General features: G+C 39.6%; 1 protein-coding gene across 13 annotated transcripts in view; it reads left to right on the top strand.

Annotated features, from left to right (window-relative positions):
* The window catches only part of SIPA1L1 (signal induced proliferation associated 1 like 1), a 382,714-nt gene that overhangs the window by 343,697 nt on the left and 17,028 nt on the right, over window positions 1-21,989 (top strand). For all 13 annotated transcript variants that reach the window (XM_039534592.1, XM_039534586.1, XM_039534589.1 and 10 more), the window contains 4 exons: window positions 1,133-1,282; window positions 7,888-8,012; window positions 14,644-14,762; window positions 17,701-18,146. In XM_039534592.1, coding sequence (XP_039390526.1) covers window positions 1,133-1,282; window positions 7,888-8,012; window positions 14,644-14,762; window positions 17,701-18,146 — 840 coding nt within the window. The remainder of the gene's footprint in view (window positions 1-1,132; window positions 1,283-7,887; window positions 8,013-14,643; window positions 14,763-17,700; window positions 18,147-21,989) is intronic.

The raw sequence follows: 21,989 nt of genomic DNA, 5'->3' as shown, positions 1-21,989 counted from the left end.
CAGTCATGAATAGAACAAAAATATGTGGAATCATTAAAAACAGTATAGGCCAGGGGTTGGCAACCTTTCAGAAGTGGTGTGCTGAGTCTTCATTTATTCACTCTAATTTAAGGTTTCTCATGGCAGTAATACATTTTAACGTTTTTAGAAGGTCTCTTTCTGTAAGTCTATAATATATAACTAAACTATTGTTATATGTAAAGTAAATAAGGTTTTTTAAATGTTTAAGAAGCTTCATTTAAAAATAAATTGAAATGCAGAGCCCCCTGGACCGGTGGCCAGGATCTGGGCAGTGTGAATGCCACTGAAAATCAGCTTGCATGCCGCCTTTGGCATACGTGCCATAGGTTGCCTACCCCAGTATAGGCTCTACTTGATATGTTGGAGACTCGAATACACAGGAACCAAAAAATGACCTGAAACCTCAATTGCAGGACAGATATCCTTGCTGGACAAAGTAAGGATACCCCTGTTCAAACTTATTGTCCAGATGTGAATGTTGGAACTCTAGCCATTTATGATATACTGTTGCTGTATTGTTAGGAGGTAGCTCCATGTGACACAAGTATGTAGTTACCAACAAAGTTATAAGGTGCTAGCCATCAATTCTGTGTATTTAGGAATGATGAACATCCCAATTTTTGATTTATAAATAACGTTAACCAAGTCTACAATCCTAGTATTTTAATGAACAAAACAACGGTAGCAAAGAGACCAGCTCTATATGCTTGAAGAGTTGGTATTGATAAGTACTGCATTTTGTTAAAATTCCACACACAGGCTTTGTTCTGAAATGTAAGAATAAATCAGTTATATGGTATGTGGGTAAAGTATGTTGTGTTTCAGTATTCCTGACTAGCAAACTACAAAAACAATTCAACAAGTTTATTTCTGGCAGTCTTTGGAAACTGGCATGTTTTTCTAAAGTTATTTTTCCAAGTCTGTTTTCCCACTATTCCCACAGCAAATAGATTAATAGGGGAAAATATGCATTGCCCTCCAAATGGCTTCAATTTTACTATCTCCATGAAGCAACGCTTACTGCTGACGTGGCAATTTGTGCATATTGCCCATTATGCCTTACAGTGTGATTTATAGACTTTGACTGGGTTTGTTTGTTTGCTTTAAACAGGTTGTCTCCTGGTTCCGATGTCTACGTCACAGTTTCATCCATTGCCTTAGCAAGATCACAGCAGTGTCGTAGCTCCCCCAGCAATCTGTTGTCCTCGAGTGAGACTGGCTCTGGTGGGGGAACCTACAGACAAAAATCTATGCCAGAAGGGTAGGCACCAGGTTTTTTTTTTAGGTGCTGTTTGGTTGAGGTTTCCCTCTTCCATTTGGTGGCTAGAGTTATAAAATATATGAGCTGTGCTTACTCTGCTGGTTTACAAACTATTCTTTACATGCAGTTACTAAAACAGTTTTTCTTTCCTTGCCTCACTTTTGGAAAAAAAAAGTGAGGTTGAAGAGTCCTCTCACTTTTTCTCTCTCTGACAATGCTCAGGCTAACATCTGCAGAGACCTTGAAGTATCTGAGTCTTCATTAAATGCATCGGTTTCATGTTGCAATCTTCTTCACTTCACAGCTTTTGCTTCTTAAATGATATGAATAATGCACAATACTCAGACTGAGTTCTTAGCCTTTTGACTTTGCAGCCTGTACTGCTTTTTTGAAGCAAGAAAGTGATACATTCATCTAAGACTTAGATAGTTTAGACATAAGAGTATTAAGTGACTTATAGGGACTGTTCAAAATAGCATTTATTTCACATATTAAAAGTGTCTCTGATTTCAGCCTGTCTCCTCCAACTTTATTGATATCATGAAGCTCCTTGGAATGATCCACTATTCACATTTGGGGAAAACTCATGGAGGAAGAAATTAAATATGTATCATTTTCAGAGAACACTGAAAAGGAAAAATGAATCAAACATTTTTAAGTAGGGAAAGAAAAATAATTGGCAATGATAGAACTACATGCCTAAGAATACCCCTTACAGAGAAGAGGAAGGGAGGAAAAACTGCATAATAGTTCACACTGAAGCGTCTCTCTGGAGTCTCCTTAGATAGTTTGACAGTCAATGTGTAATCCTCTCCAGGTTGGTGCTTATAAAGTCGCAATAGTGATGTCAATTCCATTGTCTGAAACTACCTAGCTCAGTGGTCCCCAACCTTTTCCGGGTGGTGGGCACCAGAAAACGAGCCACCAAGGACTGGGGCCAGCAGACAAGCATCCGCCAAAATGCCGCTGAGAAGCGGCAATGTCAAGAGGCATCGCCGCCAAAGTAGCATCATCAAGAGGCGTCGCCGCCGAAAATCAGCAGCATTTCGGCGGCGATGCCTCTTGATGACGCCGCTTTTCGGCAGCATTTTGGCGGATGCTTGTCCGCCGGCCAGTATGCTGGTGCACATAGATGGGGACCACTGACCTAGTTTGTATAACACCCTGTCCTATGCATGTTAGGGAAGTCTGCAGATGGGAGCGTCTGTCCTGTGCAGCATGGAAGCATGTAGGTTTAGCAAGGTGTCAAGTACTTTGAGGTGGTCTTGCTCCATTACAGATTAGGAAGTTTGCAGGAAAGATACCTTCCCCTGCAAATGTTAGGTTCTGTGTGCCTTCTCCTGTTGCAGAGAAGGTTCCCTCCCGCACACCAACACAAAGGCCCAGATTCAGAAAAGCATCCCTATTCTGGACAGATTAAGTACTGTTTTGAATAAGGATTGATTTATGCATGTGCCTAAGTGTTGTCCTAAGTGAATCATCCCAAAGTGCACAAAAGTCCTATCTTAGCCCATTTCACTGTACAAGTTATTCACACACATACCTATAGTGGATCCTTCTTTGCTGAGCATTTTACAAGTTCAGAAAACAAAACCACACCTGCATACTAAATTAACTGTTTTAAAAGATTAATAAGTCTGTCAAATCAAACCATGTTGCACTGGAATAATGAAATGAACAATGATCAGAAATGGCACTGATCCTCAAAACAGGCAATTTGTTTGGCAAATTTACCTTTCAGAGCACGATGACGTGGCTGTAGAAACTGTTTAGAAAAACTAGCAAGATTTTCTTTTTCTGATGGGGAAAAATACTGTGCCCCTCTGTCTCCTCCCCATTGTTCTCATGCTCATAAAGTGCTGAACCATATTTGTTAAAGCTGTCCAAAACTTCACCTCCAGGTATAAAGACAAAGCATGAAAAATTTCAGCCTGAAAGATGAAAGTTTCAGAATACGAGTAATTGAAAATAGAGGGTAGGATGGAAACTTTATCCAACAATATTTATTGTAACAGTAACTGGTGATCCTACTATTGGTCCTGATCATTCCCCATTAAAAACAATGGCAAAAGCCTCATTCACTTCAGCAGTATCCAGATGGGGCTTGCTGTATATATTATAGATATATGTTTCATGTACACTTCTGTTTGTATTGTATGGTTTTTATGTATATGTATGAATGTTAATAGAATGTAAAAAAGGAGTATAAAACAACGAATGAATGTTTTTCCTTTTCTGGCTGTATGAAATAAACTATTTTCCTGTGTTCCTTTGGGAATTAAAGATGCATTTCTGCTGTTTTCATGAGGCCTGTGACAACTTTTTATAATGTACGTGGCATAAAATATACCACTACAACCAACACTAATTATTTCCTAGTTTAATTAGTAAGTTTTAAATGGCCTAGTTAATAAAAATAAATAAACATGTTTGTTGCATCTTAATTAATAGGGGAATGATTAGATTTCACCAAGATTAACAAACCATATTTTCATAGATCTCGGATGTCCTCTTTGATAAAAATACACTATAATTAAGCAAAGCATATTACATTGCACTTGATGATGAATATTGATATCAAGGATGTTAATTAGGAGAACATTATGTGAAGAATAAAATATTGAGTCACACAATATGATAAATGAGTTTTTAGATCTTGAACTTCTCTTTTAAATACTGATTCTAATTACTCCTTTTTTATTTTTGGTAGCATGGACAGATACCCACTACCAGATGTTACCACTGTTTCAATAGTCACTCAGCTAATGTTTAGGGAAGTGATCAGCTTTTTTAAAAAAATATAAAAACCATACATCTCTAATGTAATTTATTAATACAGTAATACTTGTGTAAAAGTCTTTCACAGTGTTTGATTTAGACAATTCCCATTATCTCTTGGATTACGAGGTAGAATTCTAAATATCCTTTAAAGTTTATGGGATGTTGATGGGAAGGAAATTATAGGACAGAATGGAGACCTCCACACAGCATGACCTCGCACCTACAGTGCGTGTGAGGTCACACTGCAGAGGATGCCATTCTGCATTCAAGTGTACAGTTGTATGCCTGACTAAATATGTGATGGCACGCTACTGGTTGGCAGGTTTCCATTTCAGTATTAGGGATCACCTGTGAGGCCTATGTTTGGCAGGGTGGGATGTGTTTATTTTCATTTCAACTGTTATGTTAAGTAGTTGGAGCTGGGGAAATTCCATGATGTGAATTATTGTGAAGTGTACAAAGCTTATCTGCTGTTGCTGTTCATCAGTTTTAATGGTTGTTTTGTGTGGTTTTATTTTTTTTATTTTAAATTCTGGATATGTTCATGAAATCCGTCAAGTAATGGTCTAACCATGACTAGAAGATCTGAATCTAATATTTAAACTGCAGTATTAAAATCATACAGCATGTTACATTTATAGATATTGATGGATAAAGGAGGATCCTGTGTATTCCACAATTGTTTAGCAGTGGAATTTGCCAGAATCCATCCTTTGCTTGTATTTCAGAATCTAGGCTTTCATTTAAATAAAAAAAGGTTTTAGTTCTCACGGCTGCAAATAGAACCCTACAAATATGTGCTGAGTGTAAAATTATTACCTTGTGTCTCCTTGAATCTGCAGACAACCTGAAACGATAGTTCGGAGATGGGAGTTGCTCCAGTACCTCTCAGAACAGTATCCCTTTATTCACTTCGAAATATAATACAAATTTCAATGTCAAATTAACTGTTTCACACCTGATCATTTTAACATCCCACAAACTTTAATAGATTCATCCCATAGACTTTAACTATCTTCCACATCTCACACCTTTCCAGATGCCAAAAGCCCCAACTGTCCACTCTTAACTGCCAAAATCATTTGCTTCTATGTTAGTTATGCATTTTCAGTACATTACTCTGCAACATATTTGAAAATTAAAAATTTTGGGGCAGCATGAAAAAATTTAATGTCATATTAAATAAGGGGGGGGGGGAGATACTAGAATGGCTATTTTTCATTTTCATATATAATTAAATCAAACTTCAATTTTTGTGTGTGATTTTCCTGAAGTTGTCGCAAGAATCTCCAGTCTGCTCCACTGGAATATGTTTGAATACGCAGGGTCTTGCCCCAGAATTTAGGTCAAGTTTGCTCTGGCGTATACAGGGCCTTGACTACAATTGAATTTAAGTGGGAAACATAGTCACCTGTCTCTGCTCATTTTTAAGATCTCTTTACTCCTCTCCTCCCTATCTACATTCCTTGCAGCTACGGTGCAGATTAGTACCACATCCTGAATGCCTGGCCTTTTACAAATGACCTCTTGTTTCTGTACCTTCTTGATATGCTTTTGAGTTGCTTTTTGCTGCGGATTTCTGCTTGTCAGATACTTGCTTATTGAACAGACATATACAAGTATCACACCACAATTTGAATACATTGTATTCAGTGTCTTAATGAATTGATTGACAGATCTCCTCATTATATGACTTTCAATCAGGCCTGTGCTCTTTAGTCAGTCACAGTATGTCAACACTCCAGTAAAACACCTGCAACTGGCCTGTCTCAGCTGACTTGGGCTCAGGGGGCTTAGACTGCGGAGCTATAAAATTGCAGTGTAGCTATTCCAGCTTGGGCTGGAGCCTGGGCTCTGGGAACCTGCAATGGGGGAGGGTCCCAGAGCACAGGCTCCAGCCTAATCCAAACATCTACAGTCCAGTTTTATAGCTTTGCAGCCTGCACCCCATGAGTCTGAGCCAGTTGACATAGGCCAGCTTTGGGCATTTATTGCAGTGTAGACATACCCTTAGGCACTTTTGAAAATCCCACCCAAAAATGTGTGTGGAAATTAAGGAAAAACAATGGCTTCAGATATTCATCTATCTCAGCCAAAGCTGATCCGTTATCTCAAAGCCTCAAGTTTGAAACTAACCCAAATCAGTCATTCACCCTAAATTACCCAGGTAATGGCTATTCCATGGCCCATGTGGAATGCATTGGTGCTTTCAATCTAGTTATTAATGGACAAATGCCCACATCCCCAAAATCACTGCTACTGTTTGCACTTAGTGACATGCTGGTCACCGCAGCAGATAAGCCAAGGATAAAATAGTCTATGAAGTCTGTAAAACCTCACAGCCCACTTTAATGGGGGGGATAGCTCAGTGGTTTGAGCATTGGCCTGTTAAATCCAGGGTTGTCAGTTCAATCCTTGAGGGGACCATTTAGGGAATCTGGGGCAAAAATCTGTCTGGGGATTGGCCCTGCTTTGAGCAGGGGGTTGGACTAGATGACCTCCTGAGGTCCCTTCCAACCCTAATGTTCTATGAATGGCAGTGTAGGGAAATTCATGCAGTCACTCCCTATGTTGTACTTGTGTGGCTAGATAGCACTTCATGGTTTAGGACTGTTGATCCAGCACCTTTTAAATACTTAATTTTTCAAAAGAGCCTAAGTGAGTTGGGGCCACAGTTCCACTGGCTTTCAGTAAAATTTGTAATCTTTAAATCACACCTTTAGTGAATGAAATCAGACTTAAAAAGCTCTGCTTTTATATGAAATTGGTGCTTGAATAAAAAAGAATTCTAATTCAGCCTTTGGAGGCATCATTAGCCCACTGGACTGCCTCATGACTGGTCATGTGACAAACCAGTCAGGTATTGGACCAACTTCTGTTGGTGGCCAAGGTACAAGCTTTCAAGCTGAACAGTGATCTTCCTCAGCTCTGTGTACCTTCTACCAACAGAACTTGGTGCAGTAAAAGCTATTACCTCCCCAACCTTGTCTCTCTCATATCCTGGGACCATCATGGCTACAGCAACACTGAAAACCAGTCATTGTTAAACAACCTTTTGCCCCCCTAATTTTTCACTCATTTTTGGCTGAAGAATTAAAAATCTCATGTTGATGCCTACTGGGGTGGGAAATTGCAAAAAAACAAATTCAACTTTTTCCTTGGTGCCTCTTGTTTGTTCTCTCGAAATAGTTCTCTCAAAACCAGTGCTTAATTTGTAATGAAAAAAGGTGCCGGGGCTCAAGCAGTTTTCTTACACTCATAACTGATGCAGCAGGCCCAGAGGTGCCAGGCCTATAAACTGCCAAGCCTAAAAGTGCCGGGGCTCAGCCTTGGCAAGGCCTGGCACAAAGTAAGCAGTGCTCAAAACTCAATGATTGTCAACTGAAAAAGGTGAATCTACTGTTTACATTAGTAAAAACAACTAACGCTTCCAGAATGCATCTTGCAACAAAATAATTTAGCATATTTTAAGAACAGAAAAAGTTCATCCGACTTAGCATGCTGACTGGTGATTTAGTACACAGGACCAATTTTTGGTTAAATAATTAGTTTTTTTTAACTGATACCAGGGGTTCTTGAACAGAGGTGCTCAGTAAATTAATGGTTTAATATATATACTGTGTATTTTATAAATAAGAGGTGGTAAGTGACCTCCAACAACTGAAAGGAAAAGCATTATAAATCCCACAAGAAGCTATGTTTCTGGATTTCTGGGTCAAGTTACTTGATGTAATAAGCATTTTTCTGTAAGTGCTATTCTTCTACATGGGATTTAAGCATAATTAAAACTGTTGTCTACCTTTGTTTTGGGGACACTACAACAGGTTCGGAATGAGTCGTAGATCCCCTGCCTCCATTGACAGGCAGAACACGCAGACAGATACTGGTGGCAGCGGCAAATCCACACCAAGCTGGCAGAGGAGTGAGGATAGTATTGCTGACCAGATGGGTAGGTAACTTCTGCGGTAAGCAAAGAGTGTTAACCACAAGGTTACTTTGGCACTATATTTCGCCATGCAGTGAGAGAAGCTTCTAAAGCACTGTATTTTCTCTTTGTGAATGTTACTCTTATTAATCAGAATGAATGATTAGATCTTAGATATACTTCAGTCTGTGTCTTTGAGACCTCTGAGTATCACCTGAGGAAGAACTGCAGTTATTGTGAGGCTAAACCTTTCATAATTCTCCCATTCTCTGGAACACCATGTCCTTAAGAACTTAGATAGACACACTTATTAGTTTGTCTTGCTGTTGAAGACTTGTTTGACCACACCTACTCTCCCCAGTGGTTCGGCTTAGTTTTATTTTCGCTTAGTTTATCTTAAGTGTTTGTGATTTTCTCTTTCAAATGGTGCAATATAAATGCAAATTGATTGTTTGATCATTGAAGCTATAATAATCCCATGTACAAAATGGAAAAAATGCAATTAAAGTTTAAATAGTGAAATATTTCTGTAGCTTGGTTAGAATTGCCTTCCATCAGTGTATACATTTTCTTTGCATTTTGCAATTAAGTTGTCAGCTGAAGAAATATATTAACTACATAAAACAGCTGGGTACTGAAGATTTGCACTGTTAAGCCCTCATTTGGCGTTTCAGTACATAGTCCTTCTCCTTCTTTATATATCGCTGTTGTGCATTGAGGTGACAACTTGACACTAGTTGATACCAGTGAGAGTCTGACACTAATACAAGTTTTGCCCTACAATAGCCAACCAATTACATTGTTACAATATGACTAGTTTGGTCAAGGTTGCTATTTTTTTAAATTCTTCTGTTATAGGTTAGTAGGAATTTAGGACATTTTAGGACCAAGGAATTGAAGCTACTCTTGTAAGCCCATATCTTTCCCAACCTCGTCTGCACATAAGATCTTCTTACTGCATTGTAGTTTGCTCTTACTCCTATATAAATGTGCTAGTCTTGAACACAGAAGAAAGGATTCAGTGAATGCAGCAGGCATTTGGGAAGTGCATTGTGATTCTCAGGTTCTGAAGACTTACTTTATTCCAGTAACTTCAGAGCCTTAATGAGCTGTGCCTTATTAATGAAGCCATCTGTCATCTCTTTCTCCTTTTAACATGGAAAACCTGTGATTATACTCATCTGTTCTCATTCTGACAGAATGATTTTTAATTGCATATGTTTTCATACTGTTGTGATGGTAACGACACATGTAAAACTGATCTCTTGTTCAGCATTACTTCTGCAGCTTCTCTGTTGTGTATTGGTGCTGGCATTGAATAGAGCTGCCAGCAGGTTCTGCTGTGGAATGTTAGGTGCTACAGTATTGGCTTAAAGAAAATGAAAGGAGCAGTAAAAATTGTGTTTCTGGTGGGAAAGGTGGTCCCAAGATCCGTCAAAAGCAAAGAGGAAGGATACAGGGCTATTTCTCAGTATCTCTCTTGGGTAGTGTCCTGCATTCAGACAGTTCTGACTGTAAACTGCATCTCTGGCCAGAAGCTGTAATGTCAGTCCTGATGAGACTGTGTAGCAGTTTGTTTCACTACAAAATAATTAGAATTCTTTAGCTTTAAGAAGGCAATATTAGAGTTTGTAAATAGGTAGGACATAAGTCACGGTAGGTTCACACACTGCTGTTTCTGCCTCACCCTAGACTTTAAAGAATGTTTGTCCATTGCACCAAATCACCATTTTGTCACATTTACCAGAGTAAGAGGACTCATTAGGGCTAAAATGATAACAATGCTATAGATAAAGATTGAGAGAGAGAGTAGCTATATTGAGGAAATTTGGATAGCTCTCATCTGTACTTTGCCCAGTTGCAACTGGTTGACCAAGCGTGCGAATGCCTTATGCTACACTTGATGGCATTACTGTTTGTGGGTATGAAGGTAACATGATAACTTCTGAATGCTGCATTCAATCAATTCCAATTTTTCAGGGAATGTTCTAGCCATCAGTAACCAGAACACTATTGATTTGGGGAAAAATCATTGGTGGCAGAGTTTGGGGGACCATGGTATGTGGGGAAGAGGGAAAACAGCCCCTGGCATGGGTGAAAGGTGGGAATGAGGGGCAGATAAGGCCTCTGGCATAGGAGGGAAGGAGTAATGATGAACATGGAAGGAAGTGGGAAGGGGGGGTGTACATAGAGCCCTTAGCATGAGGGAGACCCTAGTATAGGGGGAAGAGTAAATGGGGAGCAGACAGACTCGCCTTCAGGGAGAAGAGATGAAGGGAATGGGGGAAACACAGAGCCCCTCGTGGGGGGAGAATAGAGGACCCTGAAATGGAGGAAGGGGGGCACACAGAACCCCTGGTGGAAGAAGAGATTGGAAGAGCCTAGTATGGGGGAAGGAGGACACGCAGCCATGGGGAAAGGGTAGCACACAGCCCTTGGAAAGGGGTAAGTGAGAAATGGGGGGCACACACAGCCATGGGCAAAAAGGGGAGAATGGAGGCATGGGGGAGGTGGGAACAGGGGTGTACACATCTGCCAGCATAGTGGGGGAGAATGGGGAACCCTGGTATGGGAGGAGGGAGAATGTGGGGGTCACACAGAACCCTTGGCAGCAGGGGAGATTGGGTGACATTTCAAGGGAATCCCCGAGACAGTGTGGGTTAGGAGGGTGGCATGTAGGGAGCTCATGAGGTGGAATGGAGGGATTCAAGGAGCCCCTGGAAAGTGCAATAAACTCACCCTACAAAAACTATGAAGTCTGTGACCCTCTAGTACTCTAAGTTCCTTGGTTTTTGTAAGCACAAATTTCTCTTAAATGTTGCATTTTAAGAATGCGGAGTATTCAGTATCTCTAAAAGGTCCATGTGAAGAACTGTCACCAAGACCCATCCTCTTTTAGCTCTTTGAAAGCAAATATATACTTCTGGGGAACCCTCCATGCAAGACCTCTATACTTCTATAGCGACCTCTCAGAAAAGAATTAACTGGTTTTTATATTCAAACACCTCCTTATCCACTTACCTTAAACTGATATAAGGCACACTTAAATCAAGTACAAGTGTCCAAACAAGGAGATTGCACGCATTTAATTAATTCCATTTCTAAATTGTTTTAGTTAAATTGGTACAACTTTCTCATGTAGACAAGGCCAAATATATGCTGTTTCTTCTTCAAGTCATTGCAGAACTGTATTCCGCTCAGATGTGCATACACCCAACGCACCAAAGTCAGAGAATTTTGCTTAGCAGTCCCTGTTGGGACAGCACTTGCATCCTGTGGCCCTCAGCCTCTTCCATACCTATATCAGGGTGACACTACTCTGACCCCCCCTCAGTTCCTTCTCACTGCTGCAGCTTGAGTTGGAGCTTCCCGTGTGGATTTTACCTCTCGGTTTCTGACAACAACGGTGCGATTGTCTGTAAATTGTTAATTAGCAATACCCTTGTAGTCAGTTTAGGAATTAGTTCTGTTTATAAGTGTTATATGGTACTATGCCCTCACCAGGATTTAAGCTCCATCCTTTTTGTGGGGTGGCATTTCCAAATAACAATCCCCATACATGTTTGTCTCTCTCTCCTAAAATACAACAAATGAGTGCTCCATTTGCCATTCTTTTAAGAAAAGCACTCAAGTTGCCTTGCACTTGTGTTTAAAACAGCACCTCATGGAACAAGCCATGAAGCCAGATTTGGCCTACTGCAGATACCAGGGCCATCAGTATTCAGAGTTGGTGTGGACCTTGGATAGGCCACCAGATTCAGACCCTTCTCAGAGAAAAAGGGACCAGTCCCCTTCATCTGCTCCCCCAAGGAAGAGAACTCATAAAACTACTCAGGGCCACTCCCAGGCTCAAAGAGACTCACACTCCTCTTAGAAGAGGAGGAAGGCACACTGCCATGTCTCAATGAAGAGGGCTTCTTGGCTGCAGAACTCAGGCATTGCTCTGTACATAAAATCAGACCATAGAAGAAATACCATTTGATGGACAGTCTTTGTTTTCTGAAAAGACACATGAGAAGTTACATTTTTTATGAACTCCAGGCTATGTTACGGTTTCTCTCAGGGTATCCTCAAACTGAAGTTGAACCATGCCAAACTGATTCTCATTGCACCAGGTTGGCCAAGACAATGTTCGTTTTTTGACCTCAGTCTGTCTGTTCAAACTCCCAGATCTTGTGTTTATCTTCCCAACCTAGTGAATCAATGCCATGGCCAGGTTGCACATCTGGCACTGAGCAGTGTTACACTTCACAGCACGGATGGTGGATGGCTAGGTGAGAATGAAGATGACTTTAAGATTAAGCTAGATAAGTTTATGGAGGGGATGGTATGATAGGATAACGGGCTTAGTCAATAGGTCAATTATGTGCCTGGTATGATATAACCTTTTCCAGAGGGTTTGGCTGGAGAGTCTTGCCCGCATGCTCGGGGTTCAGCTGACCGCCATATTTGGGGTCGGGAAGGAATTTTCCTCCAGGGAAGATTGGCTATGGCCCTGGAGGTTTTTCGCCTTCCTCCGAAGCATGGGGCAGGGTTCACTTGCTAAGGAGTGGGTGGATCGGCTTATGTGGCCTGCATCTTGCAGGAGGTCAGACTAGATGATCATAATGGTCCCTTCTGATCTTGAATTCTATGAAGATCAATGTTCAGAAGCAGTTAGGAGAGTTCTAATCATCTACTAGTACTACCTGTTTGGCCAAGCAGAAACATTTTTCAGTTTGGTCAATAAGAGAATGTTAACTTGTGTTCAGGAGATTTGGATTACTTACTACATTTGAAGTCCTCAGATCTGGCTCTTATCTTGTTGAGGGGCCACTCAGCGACGATCATTCTATCCTCCAATCCAAGGGAGGTCAGTTTTCTCAAACTTCATAATAGTGAGATTTCTGAAAGGCACTTTCCACCTGTGAAGGAAACAGTCCCATTGTGGGACCTCAATACTGTACTGGCCGCCCTCGTGGGTCCTCCATTTGTGTTAGTAGCATCATGCTTCTTGTCTCTCATTTCCCCAATGACAGCCTTTCTTATTGCTATAACTTCTGCAAAAAGAGTAAGCAAACTGCAAACCGTTATGGCATAGCCTCTATATACACAGTTCTTCAAAGACAAAGTGTCCCTGAGGCCACATCCAAACATTTTGTCAAAAAAAGTTTTGCAGTTTCATCTTAACCACCCTATCCACTTACAGGTATTCTTTCCTAAGACACACTTGAATGCAGATGAACAGCAGCTTCATATGTTAGATATGAGATCATGCCTGACATTCTGTCTGGAAAGAATTAAATCATTTTGTTCATTACCACCTCAGTTCTTTGTGTCTTGTGTGAATCATATGAAAGGTCAGCCAGTATCTGGGCAGACGATTTCTAGGTCGATAACTTCCTGCATTACCACAACTTATGGAATAGCTCAGACCACGCCCCTACAGTCCTTACGGGCTCATTCAACAAGGACTCAAGCCTCGTCAATTGCATTTTTCAGTGATATTTCAATCTTGGACATTTGCAGAGCTGCTGCATAGTTTTCTGTCCATTCTTTTGCCAAACCTTATGTGATTACCACAGCATCTAGGTCAGATGGGAAAGGAAGTCAGTTGGAAAGGCAGTTCTGCAGTCATTGTTTAAGAAGACTCCAAGCCCTATCTCCCACCAGTATTGTTTGTGAGTCACCTCAGTAGAAGACATGTCTGCAACCAGTTGAAGAAAAAAGTTATTTACCTGTACTATAACTTGTTCTTCAAGATGTGGGTGCAGATATGTATTCCACAACCCACCCTTTGTCCTAGTCTTGGATTCTGGTGCAAAGGAACTGAGGGTGGTTGGGGTGGTGCTGCCCTTATTTAGCCGTGGGAGGGGCTCTGAAGGCCAGAGGGCATGAACATTGCCCCGATGGGTACTACAAAGCAAAGTTCTCTTGCTTCGATAGGCTGGGTACATGTGCACCTGAGTGGAATACACATCGGCACCCACATCTCGAAGAACAAGTTACACTACAGGTCAATAACTGGATTTTCATGGAGTACAGTCAAAACCATTGAGTGGTACAGAAATAGTACGACAGATGATATTGCTGTTTAGGACTAGACAATAGATTCTTTTAAAAGAAACTGTTTGTTTATAGATGGTTTGATGAGAAATACTTGGGGTACTTATACAAGATGTGCTTGAAGTTCAAAGGGGAAATAAATGTGTATAGTTAAGTGATCACTGTAACTTGTCTGTTCTGCCTTGCTTACAGCACAGCTAAACAGGGATGGACCAAGCTTTCTAATTTATTGTCCTCTGGCCATGTGAGCAAAGAGACATTCATTTTCATGGTATGCCAGCACCTGGTTTAATATCCTGGCCCCATCCTCTTGGATACGTGTGGCACAATCCTCACCTGATGTAAATATTCATGGCTTCATTGACTTCAGTGGAGCTGTACTGATTTACTACGGGTGAGGACTTGGCACTTGGTTGTTCACATGCAGTTTGTATACCATACATTCTGTATTTTGAAATAAATTTATGACTGAATGTCCAAAGGTTTTGGTTAATGACAGCAGTGGGGAAAAATCAAACTGTAACATCAGATTTCAAGTTTTCTTAATTTGTCTCAGATGCCCCTACAGTGCATATACTGTGTAAGTGCAATGTTGCTTGCTGTATTGCAGAACCCACATGCCATCTCCCAGCTGTATCAAAAGTACTGCCATCCTTCAGAGACAGCCCCAGTGGAAGACTGATGAGGCAGGATCCTGTTGTTCACTTGTCTCCAAATAAGCAGGGTCATGTAAGTTAACTTATTAAAAATTATTTTTAAATGTTTGACTCTGTTTCTGCCCAAAAGGCCTGGGTGCCGTTCAAAGGCAAAGTATCTTTCAAAAACATAATGATAAAATCAGCAAAAAAACATACTTCTCTGTTAGAATATAGAGGAATCAGCAAAGCAGATTTGTTGCCTTTTCAGTATTCCAGAAGCTAAGCACGGCTTTAATAGCAAATTTCTTAGCAGGAATATTTTACTGCCAATTGAACAGCAGGTTTTTGGTCTGGTACCTGGTGATAAGCAGAGGATTTGTGGGAACTTTGTTCCCAAAGGAAGTATCCTTTGTAAATCCCGCTAGCTAGTCCCAGGCCACAGATAAATACAAGATTTGGGGAACTTACCAAAAATGCTTCATATGGCAATGTTTAGAAGTTTGGTGCAGCAATCCATACACATACGTTGAAATATAAATGAAACTTCCCTTGCCTCTACACTTGTTTTTGTTTTCATTTTCCTTTCTTTATCTAGTCTCTCTCATTTATTTCCTTTAAATGTGATCATAACTTTTTCCCTAGTTGGAAAGGTTCTTCCATAATAGCTGCTGGAGTCCTGCCTGAAGGCGTTTTTCTTACCTTTATACATATGTTCAATCGCTGGATAGAAAACTACATCCTTCTGACCCTGTAGAAGTGGGTAGGAACACCCTTTGGAGCTTGTCAGACATGCATCTGTTTGTGAAGTGTGCAGCATTCCCAACCTCTGCCAGCCCTGAAAGGGAGAGATCCAGATTAGAAATCAAATCTGGGTCCACTGCAATGGAAAGCCAAGTGCTGTTACAAAGGCACCCTTAACCTTTTCACCAGTGTGAAACATGATTACAGTAATAGTCGCAACCTTTAAAACTTTAAATTCCATTAGAACCAAAAGAATCTTTCTAACTGGTGAAGCTTTTTAAGTGAATCCACAGTATCAGGCCACTTATTGTGTGTGTGTGTATGTGTGTATGTATATATAAATAAATATATATATATAATTTATATAAATATAAAATTGTATTTATTTTTATATATATATATACACACACACTATATATATATATATATATATATATATATATATATATATATTTTCCTTATTATATAGTTATCTAAACTAAATTGCTTGATAATGCTGAAATGATCAACTGTGTTGACGTATGCACAAATAACATTCCCATACAGATATTTGTTTACGATTTGCTGTTGCTGACCAGCACTCTGTTTTGGACATAGTTGGCACTTCTGCTACTGGTGTGCTGCAAAATTCTTTTATTACTAGCTAGTAAAAACACTCCTTTATAAAAGTGATGATGGCCTGTCTGCCTTGCGCTCAGCAGTATGAACCTGTTTTTGCATTTTTATACATTTGGTCTTTATATTAACACATCTGAACAGATGTCAAGATAGGAGATGGGAAATGACTTGTATGTAATAAATAAGGCCAAAGAGAAATATAGGACTGGAAAAATTGAACTAAACTGAACTTGAGGTCCCTTTGTCCTACTTTTCTATGATAAATTAATACCTGCATTGTTGTAATTTAATGTTTGCTTTGCTGTTATTTATTCTTGTAGATTGATGAATAGTAGGAAGAGAAACAGCCTTACTGAAGACTAAAATAGTTGAATCTGAAGATATTTAGGAATTAGAATCAATTTAATGACTGTTACTCCACATTTTTTATGAATTCTTACTCTAGGACATCAACAAATTGGAGAGAGAGTGAGATTCCTGATACTGTGTGGATCCATGCTTATTTCTCCATCCTCCACAAAATTCTCTATGTATTTCGTATCCCCTTGGCCTAGAGCCTGAGCTGTGCTTGGTGCAATGGGCTCCATGGAGAGAGGAGGGGTTTGGGAGGGAAGGAAGGAAGGAAGGAGGGAGAAGTAATAAAGGTGGCTTTAAACAACCTTTTCACCCCTTCCCCTGTCTTCTGACCATCTAACCACCAAATATGTCTCTTGCATAAAGTATAGCAGCTTCAGACCTGATTGTATGGATGAGCAGAACATCCAGAATTGCTTTTAATAGGAATTAAAAACAAGAAATTCAGAAGGGATATAACCCCTCATGCTTCAGGGCATTAGTCAACCACTAACTGATGATGGGGGATAGGAAGAAATTTCCTTTATCAAGTTATTTCACAAATGCCCACAGTGAAGTTTAAAGCATTCATTTAAAGCATCTGGCACTGGCTGCTGTCAGAGGATAGTGAACTAGATGAACTCTGGCCTGGTCATTCCTCTGCTCCTCCTTTTGCTCACTTCACTGAAACCTCTCTTCTTTTAACTCTGCCTTTTGAAGGTGATACTTTCAAAACCAAATAATACATTTCAGTGTTTATTTGCAAAGGAGATTGCTGCTGAGGAAGCAGTGAGCTTCCTAGTAAAGGGGGGACCTGAGTAATCAGAGATGCTCATTCTGTCCTTTCTCAAACTTTTGGGTAAGTAATCAGATTACTAAAATAACACACGCTTCAGCTGTGGATTGATGGGTTCTCATGTCCTAAACCACCTTAAAATGAGCATCTGTGCTGTTTTTAATTATAAGCACTTTGAAGAATTGGGCACTTCTCTGCTGTTATGCAGGTGCGATTGAATATCACAAGTTTAAACATGAATGGTCAGTTTTTCTTGTGAGTGGGCTTCATACAGGTGACTGAATTTTAAGTAAACAATGTAAAAATATTGTGGAGTAAATTAGACTTTTTCTGATAAATTAAGGCATGACCGTCTAAGGTCATACTAAGCCTTTAAAATGGGTATTAAACTGATGGCTTGAGTTATGTCTGTGAATTTTTAGACTTTCTGAGTCCCCCCCAGACATGTGTAAAAGTAGAGCTCCCATACTGCAGTTGTGCCTTCTTTGTCTTGTCTTCATCATGATCATTCTGAATTAAAGCCATGAACATTTTTTTGTAGTCTGACAGCCACTACTCCAGCCACTCCAGTAGCAATACTCTCTCCAGCAATGCCTCCAGTGCCCATAGTGATGAGAAATGGTATGACAGTGGCGATCGCACTGAGTCAGAGCTGAACAGCTACAACTACCTTCAAGGGACTTCAGCTGATAGTGGCATAGATACCACCTCATATGGCCCCAGCCATGGCAGCACAGCTTCTCTGGGAACCTCAGCAACGTCTCCTCGATCAGGGCTTACAAAGGAGAAAGTGACACCACTGTGGCATAGTTCCAGTGAAGTAGTCTCCATCGCAGACAGGACTTTAGAAAAAGAAAGCCATGTTGTAGATCGGAAGACGGAGTCTTCACTAAGCCTGGATATTCACACCAAGAGTCAACCAGCCTCCAATCCTTTAACAAGAGAGAACAGTGCTTATAGTCTTAGTGATGCTGTTTCCCACACAAGGTAATTTTCTCTCAAGTCATGACTGATGCCCCTTCCACCTTCACTTTCTCTCTCTCTAAGGTATCAGAGATGAGAAGTGACTGTTAAGGGAAAATTGTGTGCCTATTTTGGCTAACCCAGAGGTTTGAAAGATTCCACTGCATAAGGTGTTTGACAGTGGACACTGCACATGGTATTTGTATCTCCCACTGGTGGGTCTAGTCAGTCTAAGGAGTCTGTGAATATTTGTGATAGCAGGAACATGCTCCACTCTACCACTGTTACACATGATGTAAGATTTTAGTATGATAGGTGTATTATAGGGAACATCGTGCAAGCATTGCTTTTCAAATCATTGTCAACAAGGGGATAAATAAATTTAACAAAACCCTTTTGATTTTGGAATTTTTGTTTCTTTTTTTCAAGTGGTGGTTTCATACAGGAAAATATAGCTGTACATTTGCTTCCTCTCTCCATGCCCCCCAATCTTTTTGTTTAGATACTTGGGAGGTAGTGCCATCCAACGCATACAGTAAGGGACAAGGAAATGAGGAGACCTGGAGTCTAGTACCCACTCTGCTACTGACTGTGTGTGTGACATAGGACAGTCACTTTACCTTTTTCTTTCAGTTTCTCCATTTGTAAAAGGAAGATAATGAACATCTTTATAAAGTGCTTTGAGCTCCTTAGATGAAAGGCACTCATTCTACAAGTGAATCATAAAAATTAGAGGCGGAAAAAAAATCAGATCTTCTAGCTTAATTCCCAAAATACTAAATATAATTATTTTTTAAATGTTATTAATCATTGTAAGAAGAAAAATGCATTTATGACATAGTACTAAGCAAAAAAAAATAAATCTGCAGGGGAAAGCATTTATCTTTTTTGTTTTTTCTTCTTCCTGGTTTTAGGCAGGCAGTTGCATTTATTGTTGTTTGTATTAATTTCTTTGTATTTTTAAGAGACAGATAAGATATCTAGTGGGCTGGAGGGTAGAAAATATGATGCTAACAGTTCTTCAGCTAACAGTTCTGTTAGAGGAGAAATGAGATGAGGCAAAGCTGGAGATTTACCATCCAGTTTAACAGCATCTGATACTGTAACTGCAAGTTGGGTTTGTCATAGAGTCTGTAATGCAGTGAATGATTTCCTTGCACTCAGTGGCATGGTAATTTCAGTTAGGGATTTTGTTAATGGGGTTCCATCCGGTTCTGTCTGTGTTCTAGGGGCATTGTAGGCATTAAGTGCCTCCTTATGTAAGCATCTCTTTACACTGATTTTTTTTACCTGACATTTATAACTTTTATTTTATGACAATGCTGGAAAGTTGCCAGCAACATTTTTGTTTAGAAGAAGTTTTTCAGAAAGGAGAAAAAGGGCCATTAAGTACTAAACGCTACATTGTGAAGACATTCCTAACAGTAAAAACATATTTGGGCTGTTGAGGTTCTAGCATTTTCCCCTCCATGCAGCAAATGGTGTAAATAGAAAAGTAGAAATAAAAAAGTGGCAGGGAATGAAAAGAAAAAAAGGAAACATGATATCATGAAATATAAGGGGTATACAAACTGATACCAACTGATTGTAGGGTTAGCCTGTCCAACCATCTCATTAATTCACTGTGCTGTAGCAATACATCTCCAAACATGACATTTTTCTATGGTTTGTTTGGTTTTACCCAATTCCCATTTCTCTAGTTACACTTAAATTGTTTGTTCCTATAAATATTTTTTCAGAATGGTGTTGAATTTTCTTGATAAACTACTCTGGTTTTATACAAAATATAACAGTCTTGTTTTGCTTTATTTGAAAACAAATGGAAGTACAGTTCCTTACACAGAGAAATGATATAGTAATCTGTAGAACAGAATTGAGGCACCCTAATTTTGAAATATGGTATTATAGTACCTTGCAAAATTAATGCACAGTATTTGGTCTATTAGCCATGGAGAAAAGACAGGCTGCCTTGTATTCCTTCATTATTATTTGATAATTTTTGAACATTCAAAAATGTATTCAGTGCCTCAAAACAGTAAAAGAGCCTGCACTCTTGATTAGCTAAGACACTGTAAGTGAGGGTTACCAGCAGGTAGAGCAGGTAAGGAAGGAGAGAGTAAAGTCAAGAGTGACAATAAGAACATGCTGTTACTCAATAAGGCATGTACACATTTTGATGGTTCCCCACACACCTTTTTTTAATTTATTTTTTTAGCCTCCCCTTCACTTCCTGTAGGCTTACCTTGTGCCTGCAGACCTAAAATACTTTTGGTATAATCTACAAAGGCAATCATTCCACGCTGGAGGAAGAGGAACTTAGTTTGGTGACAAAATGAACAGAGTTGCAGAAAATAAAATAACTGCAAATTAGGGTGTTTGTGCCTTTAGAAGACAGGACAGTAATTAGTCTGCAGATTATTTGACAGTGCATAAAAGAACTTGTACCTGAGAATTGGTGGCAAAATGTAAATTATAGTGATTAAATTTTGCAGCAGTATTTCTGGCTGGGCTTTGTTTTCCTTCTCCATCCCCATTCCCAAAAATCTCTATTGATGATTGTGCAGGTTTCTCATGGCATCCCAGGAGGACTGCATTAATGTAGAGCAGTAATTACACAGAATCATTATATCTGAACATCATTAACAGAAGGCATATGCACTGATAGTTTGAATTTCCTAAAATAAAAAAGGAAACATATTAATTATGTCAAACTTTCATTTGCTCCCTAGCTAAATGGTCTCTTGTGGTCTTCACTATCAAAACTAAAAACAAAATCCCTGATATTTCCATCCCAATGTGGTATTAAATTGCTTTTTAAAAAGTTGTATTTCATGATTGGACAATATTTTTATGTATATGAGTTGAATCTAGGATTATTTTATGGGTGTTGGAGGAAAAGATTTTTTTTCTTTCCTGTTACCACACTCAAATTCAGTGTAAAAAACCTTTTCTCAAGCCTGAGGGTTGTACTCCACTCCCTTCAGCGACAATCAGACTGTTCAGACTGTCAGCTCGAACAATGTGAGTCCCCCACTTTCTTCCCAGGAATTTAATGTGCTGCCTCTACAGTGCTTCCAGCCCCTTCTGGCCCATGTAGACTGTACCCAAACTTGTGTCCCAAGCCTTTACTTGTGCACTGCCCCACTGACTTCAGAGCGTTTGCACTGTGTTATTCAACAACTTGTATATTGGGGGCTTTTAATCCCTGTGTGTCAATAGCACATTATGCTGCCACCAAAGTACCAGGTTAATCCCTAGAATGTTCATGTTGTAATATTGAGCACCTCCAAAAATATTTAAAACTTGTATCTAAAGAAGGACAAGTGGGGAGCAGTGTAATATATAAACCAAGGGCATAAAAAAAATAAATTGTTGTGAGCTAACTTTTCTCCCCCTCTGCCACCCACTGTTCCTTGCATATTTCATGTGTTCTTTGCTGCTTGGATCTTATTTCATGTGTTTACTATACCCACTTCAGTGAAACATCTTGATAACAATAGGTATAAAAAAACACATGGAATAGATTTGGAAATTTATTTACAAGCCCTCTTTTCCCTCCTCATTGATACCACTCCCTCTGTAACTCTCCATTAACACTAAACATTCTGAAAAATAATGGGAATTTTAATATTCCTACGCAAAAGGAAAAACCTCCAGTTCTCAAATGAACACTCCTTCTGAACTATAAAATATTTAAAAAACAAAACCGCCCCATACAATTTTCTTTTAAGGTCCACATCCCAGCCGAGCACTTGATATTTTAACTTGATAATGGAGATGTCTCATAGATGGACTGGTTTCCACAGCATGTGTAGGAGTTTCTCTTTTCAAAAAAAAAAAAAAAAAAAAAAGTCAAGCAACTTCTGA

The sequence above is a fragment of the Mauremys reevesii genome, linkage group 4, assembly GCF_016161935.1.
Source record: "Mauremys reevesii isolate NIE-2019 linkage group 4, ASM1616193v1, whole genome shotgun sequence".
Taxonomy (NCBI): domain Eukaryota; kingdom Metazoa; phylum Chordata; order Testudines; family Geoemydidae; genus Mauremys; species Mauremys reevesii.
Note: the sequence above shows the minus strand (reverse complement) of the source record. Positions and strands in the feature narration are given on the sequence as shown.